This window comes from Moschus berezovskii, chromosome 7 (assembly GCF_049115385.1).
Source record: "Moschus berezovskii isolate FMDL1 chromosome 7, NW_MosBer_1.0, whole genome shotgun sequence".
In the NCBI taxonomy this organism is placed as follows: Eukaryota; Metazoa; Chordata; class Mammalia; order Artiodactyla; family Moschidae; genus Moschus; species Moschus berezovskii.
The window spans coordinates 117790633-117805024 of record NC_142466.1 but is presented as its reverse complement, the minus strand read 5'-3'; the positions used below and the strand labels follow the sequence as shown (position 1 = coordinate 117805024).

The following is a 14392-nucleotide window of genomic DNA, read 5'->3' as shown; positions in this document are numbered from 1 at the left end:
ATGAGGTAGAAACAAGATTGAGGGCCTATTTATTACAGAAATGAGCAAAAAACATCAGGATAAAATACATAGGCTCAAAACAGGTTGATACATCTTTAGGATCAAAATGACAGAGTTAAAACATTCTGCTTCATGCAAACTTTCTTAATGAATAAGGCACTTAATCACAGACTGTAGCTGGGACAACTTTCCAAAAACGGAACTAAGATAAAATCTGGTACTCAAAAAATGTATCTCCTTCTTTGATAATGCAAGGTATTACTCTATACTTTAGTAATGCCAAAATATGACAGTTACGTAAATGAAGGGCTAGGCTACAAATAAACAACCAAAGTGTCTGCTCTTTCAAAGGATCCTTTCAGTAGCAAGGGCAGCGTGAATCTCCCTCGTTAACAAAGACGATGGCCCTGCAGTGCTACCCGAGAAGCAGTTACTCACCAGATCTTGTTATATGACAGGTTGAGTTCACGTAATTTTAACAGCTTGTCCACCTTCTCAATCTTCCCTATTAGATTATGGCTGAGATTCAGTATTTCAAGTTTAGTACATTTTTCCAAATTTTCGATATACTAATTGGAAACAAATGAATAAATGCTTTATACAACAGACGCCTCGACATAAGTTCAACATATAAGCATACGCATCAGGGGCTGTTCTGATCAGTCACCGGAGACTAAGCCGTTATTGCTCCCCTGGACAATACCCTGGTGCAGCTCTCTTTTGTCGGGAGGGGCTACTCTTCTCAAGTCGCCAAACTGCTCTTGCCCTGCAGGAGATGACACTTCCTACACACTAAGAAACTGAAGACTGTCCAGCGAGAAATTCCTCCATCGGTCCTCTCCTCCTCCTCCACTTTTCTATGCCTCTTTCTCCCTTCCTTTCTTCAAAGTTAAACCGAGGTGCTCATGCTCTGGCGTAACTTTCCCCCATCTCCTCTCCTGTGTTCTTGGATTCTCAACCTTTCTCTCTCCTGGATCTTCCCCTCAAGTTTAGAAACAGTCACTAGTTGGAACTTCCCTGATGGTCCAGTGGTTAGGACTCCGAGCTGCCAATGCAAGGGGCATGGGGTTTGATCCCTGGTTGGGGAACTAAGATCCCACATGCCACGAGTGGTGTGGCCAAAAGATAAAAAAAAATAAAAATAAAAACAGTTACTATTCAACAGATACTCACTACACACGTGCTATATGCCAGATGTGGCACCAGGCAACGGCAACAGACCAGTGCACCAGACAATTTCCCTGTCACTGGAATCTACGTTCAACTCGCTCAGTTCAGTTCAGTCGCTCAGTCATGTCCAATTCTTTGTGACCCCATGGACTGCAGCATGCCAGGCCTCCCTGTCCATCACCAACTCCCGGAGCTTGCTCAAACTCATGTCCATCAGGTTGGTGATGCCATTCAGCCATCTCATCCTCTGTCGTTCACTTCGCCTCCTGCCCTCAATTTTTGCCAGCATCAGGGTCTTTTCCAGTGTCTTGGCTCTTCATATCAGGTGGTCAAAATGTTGGAACTTCATCATCAGTCCTTCCAATGAATATTCAGGGTTGATCTCTTTTAGGATGGACAGGTTGGATCTCCTTGCAGTCCAAGGAACTCTCAAGAGTCTTCTCCAACACCACAGTTCAAAAGTATCAATTCTTCAGTGCTCAGCTTTCTTTATAGTCCAACTCTCACGTCTATACATGACTACTGGAAAAACCATAGCCTTGACTAGTCGGGCCTTTGTCAGCAAGGTAATATCTCTGCTTTTTAATATGCTGTCTAGGTTGGTCATAGCTTTTCTTCCAAGGAGCAAGTGTCTTTTAATTTCATGACTGCAGTCACCATCTGCAGTGATTTTGGAGCCCAATAAAATAAAGTCTGACCCTGTTTCCATTGTTTCCATTGGAAACAAGCTCAGTCTCCTTTATATGATACAAATCACCTCACACAGAACCTGTTTCCTACCCAGCTTTCACGTTACCACCCTCATTTGCCACTATGCTCTCAGAAGACCTGTGTGCATCTGCTCGCTCTGCAGCCTCCCTTTCAGTGTTACTCGATCGGTAAGGCAACACATCCTCCATCCCTGCTATGTATTCAAAAAGTTCTCTGCAAGATCACCATTCACTCACCCATTCCAACAAATACTAACCAAACAAGGATTATGTGCCAGGAGCTGTTCTGGGTACTGCAAACACAGAAAAAGCGGCGATGAATAAGGAAAACAAGGCTCTTGATTTCATCAGGGAAGGTCAATAAACAGAGAAAACCAAACGTTCAGGCACCGAGGCACACTAGCAAGAAGATGACGTGATGTGACAGAACGAAAGCACCAAGGGGGCAGGTTCTGCCTGGCAGTGCTGGTGCCTGGCGTGCAGCAGGTGCCACAGCAGCCTCTGTCGAGGGCAAGAGTGAGAGGGAGTGACTGAGGAGAAGCTGGTACCTCACAGAGAGGAGGCGCATGAGGTGAGACTCTAATAATGAGCCAGCTGTGTGAGCATCTGGAGACAGAGACACCAGGCAGGAAAAAAAAAAAAAAAAAAAAGCAAAGACCCTAAAAGAATGAAGCTGGTGGGCTTCAAGAATGAAGAGAGGCTTTTTAAACTGCCAAATCAAACCACTTCTTCCAAGTTTTCAGAATGCTGGGTGAGGCTGTGACACCTGACAGCACAGCTTTTTCTCCTGAAGTTCCTCCTCCTTTGGTCTTCGTTCGTCACACTCCTGGAGCTTCTACTCCAGCAGCCCCTTCAGGCTTTTTCGCTGGGTCTGTCTCTCCCAGAACCACTCACTTTCTTTGATTCCCCCTCAATATTTCTCCTCTTAACTCTCAGCATTCTTCACACTAAGTTCTAAATTCCCCAAATCAGAAACTAAGCTTACTCACTTCTATATTTATTCCCACAGCCTAATGTAATACCTGGCATATATAGAAACCACACAGTAGGATTTATTAACTTGATATTTCATTTTTACCGTCTTTAAACTCCAGGATGTATCCTTTTTTCCTATTTAATTACGTAAGTATATTCTAATAAAAATTTCAAACAAAACATAAAAAGCGCTCTTCATCAAGTCTCCAGTTTAGTTCCCCCACCAAAAAATCTCACTGCTCAAAGGTAACTGTTGTTAACAGACCAGTGTATATACACCCAGACCTTTCTATTCATTAAAAATGTATTTTGAATGAATTAAAAAAGTATTTTGAGACCTTACTAAAAATATTTTAGAATTTGTTTTTTCCATTAAATATACTGGAACATTTTCCCACATTAATACACAGAGTTCTGGGAGTTTTTGTTCTTGTTCTTGCTTTTCAAGAAACTTGACAGTACTTCACAGTATGCATGCATGCTAAGTCACTTCAGTTGTGTCCAACTCTTTGTGACCCCATGGACTGTAGGCCGCCGGGCTCCTCTGTCCGTGGGGTTCTCCAGGCCGGAACACTGGAGTGGGCTGCCCTGCCCTCCTCCAGGGGAGCTTCCCGATCAGGGATTAAACCTGTGTCTCCTGCAACTCCTGCACTGTAGGTGGATTTTTAACCACTGAGCCACTAGGGAAGTCCATTTCATGGTATACTGCACCATAATTTTTAAGCAATTCCCTACTGACAGACAATTGGTTATTTCCAACTTTTCTATTTTAAATAATGTCTAATAAACATTACTCTTCAGACACTTTTGGATACGTGTGCAAATATTAACAGACATCAAGGAGCAGAACTGCTGTGTTGGTGAGATAAACTCAGAAAGTATAAACTCAATTGCTGGATCAAATAAGTACATTTGAAATTTTGATAAACATTATCAAACTGTTTTCCTAAAATGCTGTACCCATCTATACATCCACTAAGACCAAATGAGAAGGTCCACTTCTCACATCTTTCTGAATGCTGAAATAATCTTTTTAATTCTTGTTCATTAGACATACAAGAAGGAAAATGGCATCAAACCATTGTTCTATGTCTTATCTCTTTGACATTAATGAAACTGAATATATTTTCATGTTAACAGCCATTTATAATACTTTTGTGAACAGACTTACCCTCCGCACATTTACCATTTAACTGTCTCTTTCTATTGAATCATAGGAGCTCTTTATGTTACGTGGATATTGTTACACATACTGGGAACACTATCTGCCAGCTTGTTGTTTTTCTTTAACTTTTTAAAAGATAATAATTCATTAAACACCACTTTTTAATCTTTATGTAAGCTAAATCTGTCAATATTTTTCTTTGTGGTATTAGGGTTGGTGTCCGATTAGAAGGGCCTTCCCAACTCTAAGATTTAAAAATATATTCTTTCCTAATACTTTTATAGCACTATTGTTGGTTGATTTTTGTTTTGTTTTCATTAAGACTGTCAATCTTCTGGAATTAATTTTTGCGACTGAAGTAGGAGGCATCTAAGTTTATATTTTTTCCAACCAAAAATATTAATTTGTAAATAATAAAAATAACAAAAATTATAAAATAATAATAAAAATAAACAATAAGAAACTATTTTTATTTAAAAAATAAAATTTCAATGTACTCATGATGTATAGTTTATGAACAGAATAAAGCAGTAAACAGTCTAGAGTAGGGATCAGTAATCTTTTTCTGCAAAAGGCCAGATAACAAATATTTTTTGGCTTTGTGAGGCACATATAGTCTCTTTGACAATCACTTACTTCTGATGTTGTAACACAAATACAGCCACAGACAAGATGGAAATAAATGAGTGTTGCTGTGCTCCAATAAAGCTTTCTTAACAAAAACAAGCAGTAGGCCTAATTTGGCATCTAGACTGTAGCTTTCTGACCCTTTCTAGAGGGAATCAATAACATGTAGAATAAAAGAAGGTTATAAATTTGAAGATTTCACACTTCTGATGGAGAATTTTCACTAGAAACAATAAAAGATCTGCAGCAAATCCATCAACATTAGAATGAAACAGTACTGTAAATTCCATATATATATATTTTTTTTTCATTTTAAAGCACAAAAATTAAAATCAATGTCTGTATTCATAAATGTTGGTAACCTACCTTAAATTTCTTGCCACCATCTTTGGAAAGTGAAAGGTTCAGAGATTTTACCAAGGCCAAATTTTCCTGTTTAGTAAGTTTTTTAACAAGGGTTTCTGTAATATATCTAACTCCTGCATGTGAGTCAGCTTCTGAAATCATACAAACAGATCACTATCAGAAGAGGAAGACATGAATACTCTGAGAAACAAATTGTCTTAATGTTAGACAACAACAACAAAAATCTAAACCATGCAACTGTAAAAACAATTGGCTAGTTCTAATTGGAATGTTTAAATAATATTTTACTTTATATAGCATTTCAAAATGATGACAATAGGTTATACTTCATAAATACTAACTGTGTGCGAGCTTTGTATTAAATGCTTTACATTAAAAAACGTAATTTGTACAACAAACCTTTGGGATAGAAATTACTATTCTCCTTTATTAAAAAAATTAGAAAAACAATTTGTTCAAGCTCTTGCCACTAAAAATGTGCAAATCTAGGACTTGAACCTAGGCAGATGAATCTAAAATTTATACTTTTAAGTATGGGCAGCATTGAGGGTTTTAGTAGTATTTTAATGTTAGTTTTTTTAAAAATATATTGGATTATTTAGTTTTTTGCTTTAAACAATTCTAATCGAGTTAAAAAATACTGGAATTCTTAAAAATTTCCTTTTCCTATTTTTTGTTATGGTAGGAAATTCAAATTTGTTGCTCTTTTAAATACAGGGGAACACAACATATTTTATAGAGATAAAGTACTAACTTAACGGATAGCATACCCTATCTCAAGACCTTCCTGGGTATTACAATCAAAGCTTATTAAAGCCATGTGAGTACAGCACAGGGAGCTCTACTCAATATTCTGTAATGGCCTACACGGAAAAGAGCCTAAGAAAGAGCGTATATGTGTATGAGTGACTGACTCGCCCTGCTGCGCGTGTGAGACTAACACAGCGCTGTAGACCAACTACACTCCAACTTAAGAATCATTTTAATGGCCATGTCAAACTCCACAAAAGCACCCATCAAAAGAAAACTGTCTCTTGGTTCTTTATGAATCAAAAATAATTAATCCTGGGTTCAGATCCACGCTGTGGGCCAAAGTTTCCCCATGATTACTTATAATAAGTTAGTGTTACATTTATTTTGGTTCAACATAAAATAATTTTAAAAATTTGGCCCAATCTAGAGAAGAAAATATTCTAAAGTGTTAATCAAATTAGAAACAACAATGTGCCAGTGGGCAGCAAGGGTAGAGTCCAAACTCAATGCTGGTGATATTTATTAATAGACATTAATCAGTGTTCATCAACAGAATTTGATGACCATGATTTCATGACATAGCAAAGAAATCACAAAAAAGTTTTCTTTGTATTTAATTACAGTAAGTAAATTTCTTAAAAAAAAGAACCCATTTTTGAAAACAGATTTCTAGATTGACGGAATGCTTTTAGGAAAAAAATAAAAACCTTGGTGAACATTCATGTGTATGTCCCTGATGTGAGATTCAGTCCATTCACAGATTGGCAGCTTGCCTATAAGCAGATTGGAACAGCCCAGGGGGGGACAACATGCTTATACTGAATTAAGGCACTCCATTCTGAAGTGACCAGATCAACCAAGGATGACGGTAAACTGGCATATGAACTTTAAAGCACTCTCCTACCACAGGAAATAAAGCTTCCTCTTTCTGGAAACCCTTCTCCTAACCCTTTCAGACGTCTTCACCCTCAACCAGAAGCCTCCATCCTCCACTGACCTTAGACAATTTCTGTCAAAAAGAATGGGTCAAGTTACTAGTAGGATGTTATATTTGGACCAAAAATGTAAGTTCAACATTTTCCATCTGTACTTAGAAGAGTATGTGGTGAAATTCGCAGATTAAGAAGCATTACCTTTCTGGTCGTGGGAGTCCAAAAGCATAGTGTTTTCACCTATAATCTCGACTTGCTCATACCACTGTCTTCCAGAATGAAAAGGCAGAGTCTCAGATCCGTTTAAAGGTGAAAGTGACCTAGATCTCATATTGGACGTGAGAGATGATGGACTAGGAGAGTGAGATGATGGTGGCATCTTTGTTTTGGAAATTTTTTGCTGAGGACCTTTCTTCATTGCAAGAATAAAGCCAGGTATCCATCAAAACCTGTAAGAGTTTCCAGTATATTTAACAAGGTTAATTTTTAGAGCTATCAAATCTATTAGTCTATTTCTACAATTTTCAAGGCTACAAAGTTTTAAATTCAGAAGTTATAGATGCTGCAACCCACACTACTCCAAGCTGACGGAAGCAGACACTACTTCAGACGTTGCTGATTACCTTACCAGAGGGAAGAGAGACCTTCAGAGGGTCTTGGACTGACATGTACTTCAGCCAGAAGCCTTATCTGTCAACTTGGTTCTCAGTTTACTGGACCAAACTAGTCACAGTGCTTCTTCCACTTACAAAGAGCTCTGGAGTGCACAGAGCTGGAGACACTTGACAACCAGCAGCCTTTCCTGCTGATCAGGGCTCTCTCCTTCCTGCAGCGGTCTCTTCCGCTGGCTTCTGGGACACCACATTCTCCTCCCGTCTTCCCGGCCACCCCTCAGCCTCCTTTCCTGACCAAGGCTCGTCTATTCACGCTTTAAATGTCAGAGCTCCTCAGGTCCCCTCTGATCTCTCTCTAAACTTAACTGAGACAATCTAATGCACACCCATGGTTCCCAATGCCACCTTTCTACTGATATTTATATTTTCAAGCCAACTCTTCTCTGAGTCCAGACACCTATTCTCAACTGTCTACCTGACATCTCATTGGCATCCTGAATCAACATGTCCAGATTGAACTTATCATTTCCCTCACCCCGCCCTCATTTTCTTCCCATCCTGTTCCTCCCTCAGCGTTCCCTTACTAGTGAATAAGCCAGAACCCCCGTAGCCAACCAATCACCAAGTTTTGTCAATTCTACTTCCTAAGTATCTGTCAAATTAGTCCCCTTCTTTCCACCTCCCCTCTCGTCTACTCTAGTCCACACACTCATCAAACTACTATAACAGCTTCTAACTTTTGTCCACAAGCTGTCTTCCCTTCCTCTTCCATCACTACATTGTGGCCAGAGTGATCTATTTAAAAAGTTAATCTCTGGGTCTGTAATAAATGAAATCTTTATCATGACCTGTGAAATCCCTCATGATACGGTTCTGTCTCTAGTTTCCTAGACTTTGTGGGCTGGAGCCACACAGACCTCTATATCTAATATCTGGTGTTGCAAATGCTTGCCTTTGGTCTTTCTTTTTTTTTAATCTTTTCACCAGTTCTCACTATATAGTCTGCATATTAACTTTACTCAAATAAATAATTTGCAAAAGTTTTCTCCCACCCCATGGTTTCCTTTCTTCTAATTGATATTGTCTTAGAACTATTTATTTTTAGTGTGCTGGGTCTTCCTTGGCTGCTTGGGTTTTTCTCTAGTTGCAGTGCGAGGGCTTCTCATTGTGGTGTCTTCTCTTGTTGCGAAGCATGGCCTCTAGGGTGCTCTGGCTTCAGTCACTGAGGCTCCTCTACTTGTGGCACACAGCTCAGCTGCTCTGTGGCATGTGGGATCTTTCTGGCCCAGAGATCAAACCCATGTCTCCTGCACTGGCAGGTGATTCTTTATCTCTGAGTGACCAGGGAGGTCCCTGTGATATTGTCATTCGATACTAATTTAAAAATTTTAGAGAAATCCAACTGGTCTACTTTTCCTTTTGCCACCTGTGCCTTTGATGTCATGTCCAAGAAATCACTGCCAAATCCAGTGGTATTAGGTAAACATCCAAATTCAGATAGAATGCTAGCTGGAGTAATGATGAGAATCAGTTCTTCTCTCAAATTAACTTGTAAGTCAAATCACACAATTAATCAAGTAGAATTTAAGTTCCATGAAAGTAGCGCTTATTATTCACTGATGTATTCCAGGCCAAGAACAGAGCCTAGAAGATGGCAGATAATTACTATTTATTGAATGCATTATTCATAAAGAACCTAGAAACAATAAAATGCTATTCAATACTTCAACAAAAGGCTATCTTCATGAGCAGTATCAGTCCTCAATACCAAGAGTCCTAACTTACAAGTTAGGTTTATGCAAAAAAGATTTTCATGATATACAACTGCTTTTATAAGTACACTGCAAAAATTATAAATCTTCCAAACTTTTAGACCAAAAAATGCTGTAAGATGTATAGGTCTTGAACAAGCTGTATTAACAATGATTCTACTTTACTCAATATCCATACTCTCCCATACCCTCACTACTGAAAATGTGAAGTATGTCTATGTGTTAGATGCCCAGTTGGGTCCAACTCTTTGCAACCCCATGGACTGCAGCCCACCAGACTCCTCTGTCCATGGGATTCTCCAGGCAAGAATACTGGAGTGAGTAGCCATTCCCTCGTCCAGAGGACCTTCCCGACCCAGGGGTTGAAACTGGGTCTCCTGCATTGCAGGCAGATTCTTTACCAACTGAGCCACCAGGGAAGCCCTAAAGTGTGAAGACAAAACACAAACTATTTTTTTGGAAAGTAATCTGCAACCCAAAGTTTTCGGAAAGCTCAAATCCTAATGCCAGGGACTTTCCTGGCTGTCCAGTGGTTAAGTTTCCATGCTTCCAATTCAGAGGCTGTGGGTTTGATTCCCGGTCAGGGAACTAAGGTCCCACAGGCTGTGTGAGGCATGGCCAAAAAAAAAAATAATAAAATAAAAACAGGAAGGAAGAAAAAGAAATAAAAATAAATGGTAGATTTTTAAAACATTTTAATTTTTTTGAAGGAAAAACAGAAAATTTAATACAATGAAAGCATCACTGAACTCACAATCTAGCGTCTTAAGGTGACTAGTTTGAAGGTAACAAAAACCTGCTTCATTTTTTTTAAAGTGATTATTGTTTCACAGGTATACAGTACAACAAGGACAACTGCCTTTTTCCAACAATCTAGATCACTTTAAACTGCAAATCTATGTCTTTACTTTCTCTTTCATTTTTTCATGTCAAATCATACACAAAGGTCAGAAAAGCTTCCCTCAATTCACAAAACTGCAATTGATGTCTTAACCACAAAGCTTTAGGACCTAATTTCACAAGTGTGGCAAACAATTTCTATCTTAACATTCTGCCAAGGCAAAAAGTCTCTTAGTAATACACCTCATTCTGTATTAGATTGCACTGGTGCTCTCTTTCTAAATAATAATATACTCAAGCTTGAAACGGAGAAGGCAATGGCAAACCACTTCAGTACTCTTGCCTAGAAAATCCCATGGATGGAGCAGCCTGGTAGGCTGCAGTCCGTGGGGTCGCTCAGGGTTGGACACGACTGAGCGACTTCACTTTCACTTTTCACTTTCACACACTGGAGAAGGAAATGGCAACCCACTCCAGTGTTCTTGCTTGGAGAATCCCAGGGACAGGGGAGCCTGGTGGGCTTCCATCTATGGGGTCACACAGAGTCGGACACAACTGAAGTGACTTAGCAGCAGCAGCAGCAGCAAGCTTAAAAAGAGCTAAGAGGCATGTGCTTTAATAACACAATTTTACTCATTCCTGAATTAAATACAGTTTTCATAAGGGCAAGGGACTTAAAAAATAAAAGAGGAGCAGTACAGGGCCCAGTTCCCACTTCTGTATGTCTTTCTCTATCTCACAGCATGATAGAAAATTACAAAACTAGAATGACAGTGTGCTACATGCTACAGAGATATGCTTTATACACACTTTTAGTTTCTTGGTTTAAAACTGCACATACATCTTACATTTTTATACAACGCAATTATTTTGTACCCTGTACCTTAGTCTTATCTCTAACTTCTTAAAATATTGAACCATCCTTAATTCCTCGCACAACATCCTAATGACCAAGGCTCTTTGGGCCTCACTAGAATATCGTGAGATCTGTCTTGATTAGAAAAACTCTGCCTTAGTCAATAATAGAGTTAAATAAATATATTAGAATGGATTCCAGAAATCAAAACCAACTCCTTCCTCTAATGAATTGTAACCTGAAAGATTAAATGATGGTTCTGAGGTCACAGTGCATTCCCAGACCCCCTCCCTGGGTCACCATAGCTCCTGTAAAGCCTGGACATATGATCTCACAGAACAGCTAACTCAGTAAAATGGGCTTAGGGATTTAGTGTACTTGAGAAAGGACACCTGGCGGCAGTAAAACCTTGAACCACGATTTTAAGAGAGAGAGCGATGTTGCTTGACCAAGGCAAGTCTGCAATTATATAAACAATAGAAAGACCGAGCAATAGAAAAGAGAAGACAGAGATGAGAGGCAGGGCTAGTGTGTGTGAAGGGGCAGGATAAACTGAAATCAAAACAAGCAAAACAAGTCCAGAGCTGGAGACACATTTTGAAAACCCAGAAGGAAAGTCTGCAGAATAAAAGAAAGCCACTGGAATGATGTGATAATCAAAATCATATGATCGAGAATCCTGTCCTTCTCAGACTCAGAAACTTGCCTTGATCTAACAATCCCGTCCACCACAGCTTAGTAGAGTCTACACCTTTACCTCTATCCAGCCTTCCCTAAGATTCCATCATCTCTGATCTTTTCCAAATGAGGCAGACCTCAATAATTCCCAAACCTTCCATCTCTCTTCCCAGCTACTCCAATATGCAAATATCCACCCCCATTTCTTGACCTCCATATCCCTCCCCATGGAACCCCTTAACCCTTTAATTACGTCTCAGTACTTTCCCTATAATTCGACTTCATCCCATACCTTCTGACCCATTTATTCTCTTATGTTCCAACTAGTCCTTTCAAATATCCTGACTCCTACTCCTCACCAAGGGCAACTCTCCACCCTGTGGTCGTCAACCTTGCCTCCCACCCTCCATCCCAGTCTGACTGCCAGGTCCTCCCACAAATTCCCTTCCCTAACGCTGCACTAGTCTTCTCCATCTCTCTACCGTTCTTTCCAGTGCCCTGCCTCCACATTTCCGTATTCATCCTGATTTCCCAAGCTGCTCATCACAGCAAATATTCTGACATCCTAATTCATTTGAATACTCTGGCTTCTAATTATCCCCTCTTCAAACAAAATACTCTTCTCCATCCATTTCGCTTCATCTCAACCCAACTGGCTATCTACTTGCCTCTCCCTTCTAACACCCTGACACCTGTGTCCCTCTGTGTCCCACGAACACCCTGAGCTCCCCTCTCACATCTCTGTCCGCGCTACTCAGGTATGGGGGGAATCAAGCTTCCCAAACCTTTCCATTCGTTTATTTTTTATTCAGTCATTCAGTTTTATTCCACAACTTTAAGGCACCAAGAACTGTGCTAGGCTCTAAGAATACAGGGCTGAGAAGGTAGGGCTTCCACACTCAAAACACACAACAGGATCAGGTCTCTGCCCCAAACAGCATCCTTCACAACACCTTGAAATTAGAATTAAATGATTATTTGAGAAACAACTCGATTATTGCTTCTTTCTCCTTCTAGAGTTTAGGCTACAAGACAGCAGGGGCTGTATTATTTGGTGCACAATAAATATTTGTTGAATGAGTGAAGAAAGGACAGTGCTAAGCACTCTAAAGACATTACCAAACAAATTCTTGCAGATAATGTATATTATGATAATTATTAACCTCATTTATAAGTGACAATGTATCATTAAGAATTGGGTTCTACAACTAACGTTGTGTTCAAATGTTAATTTTCCACTTTCCGTGTGACATAGGCAAATTATTTAACCTCTCTGACCCACAGTTTCATCACTTTTAAGATGGGAATGATGACCTCGTTCAAGTCATTTTAAATTCTAAGTCAGTTAATGGGAAGGACTAAGGGACGCGGAACTGAACCTGGCACACAAGGTACACTCAAAAGTAATTAGCGAGTGTTTTTACAAACGAGAAACATTCAGTTCAGTTCAGTCGCTCAGTCGCGTCCGACTCTCCGCGACCCCATGAGTCACAGCACGCCAGGCCTCCCTGTCTATCACCAACTCCCGGAGTTCACTCAAACTCATGTCCACAGAGTCGGTGATGCCATCCAGCCATCTCATTCTCTGTCATCCCCTTCTCCTCCCGCCCCCAACCTTTCCCAGCATCAGAGTCTTTTCCAGTGAGTCAACTCGTCGCATGAGGTGGCCAAAGTATTGGAGCTTCAGCTTTAGCATCAGTCCTTCCAATGAACACCCAGGATTGATCTCCTTTAGAATGGACTGGTTGGATCTCCTTGCAGTCCAAGGGAAAACTCTCAAGAGTCTTCTCCAACACCACAGTTCAAAAGCATCAATTCTTCGGCGATCAGCTTTCTCCACAGTCCAACTCTCACATCCATACATGACCACGGGAAAAACCATAGCATTGACTAGACGGACCTTGGTTGGCATTGGCAAAGTAATGTCTCTGCTTTTTAATATACTACCTAGGTTGGTCATAACTTTCCTTCCAAGGAGTAAGCGTCTTTTAATTTCATGGCTGCAGTCAGCATCCGCAGTGATTTTGGAGCCCCCAAAAATAAAGTCTGACACTGTTTCCACTGTTTTTCCTTCTATTTCCCATGAAGCGATGGGACCAGAAGCCATGATCTTAGTTTTCTGAATGTTGAGCTTCAAGCCAACCTTTTCACTCTCCTCTTTCACTTTCATCAAGAGGCTTTTGAGTTCCTCTTCACTTTCTGCCATAAGGGTGGTGTCTTCTGCATATCTGAGGTTACCAAGCCCAAATCTCACAGACGGTCAGTAGCACAGGCGGCAGAATCAAGACGTGAAGCCAAGCTTTCACTTGAAAAGGCACCTGTCCCTTAACCGTTATACGACACAGTATTCACTCTCCCCTTTCTGTAAACTTTTCCTCCCCATATCCTAACTCTCCTTTTCTCCACGTTCGGTTTTCCGCTCGATTTCAGGACGCCCGTCCGGGCACCCAAACCATCCTGTGTCGCAGTCACTCCCCGCGGACACCTGGCACAGCTCCTCCCTCGCCGCTCGGCAGCGGGACCCCACCGTTCACTCGCCGCAGCCCCGCGTCCACACCTGCCCACGCTCCGGTCCTTCATCCCAGAGCCCCCACCCCGGGACCTGCTCCCGTCTCATCCAAACCTCCCTCCACCCTGCTCCGCGCGCCCCGCCGACTGCGGGCCCGCCCCTCCTTCCCGTCCAATCCCAACTCCCAGGCACACGCCCCCGCCCCGACTCCATCCCTCGCCGGGTCCGGGCCTTCCCGCCTTCCCCGCCGGTCCCCACCCGCTCCGCCTGGAGGCCGGAGAATGGCCCAGACCCGGCCTGGCACTCACCACGAAGGAGCGAGGCCGAGCAAGCCCGCCGGACGAGGCCGGACGCAGAGGTGCCGGCAGCCTCCCTCAGACGCCCAGCGGCGCGGCGGCCATCTTGTTGTGTTGTGCCGGTTGCCG

General features: G+C 41.4%; 1 protein-coding gene across 7 annotated transcripts in view; it reads right to left on the bottom strand.

Annotated features, from left to right (window-relative positions):
- The window catches only part of CNTRL (centriolin), a 90569-nt gene extending 76177 nt beyond the window's left edge, over positions 1-14392 (bottom strand). For all 7 annotated transcript variants that reach the window (XR_016037928.1, XM_055427784.2, XM_088838317.1 and 4 more), the window contains exons 1-4: positions 14276-14392; positions 6900-7147; positions 5014-5144; positions 439-569 (exon numbers count right to left, since the gene is read on the bottom strand). Coding sequence is in view for 6 of the 7 variants with exons in the window: in XM_055427784.2 (XP_055283759.2) it covers positions 439-569; positions 5014-5144; positions 6900-7116 (479 nt within the window). In the remaining variant the exon portion in view is untranslated. The remainder of the gene's footprint in view (positions 1-438; positions 570-5013; positions 5145-6899; positions 7148-14275) is intronic.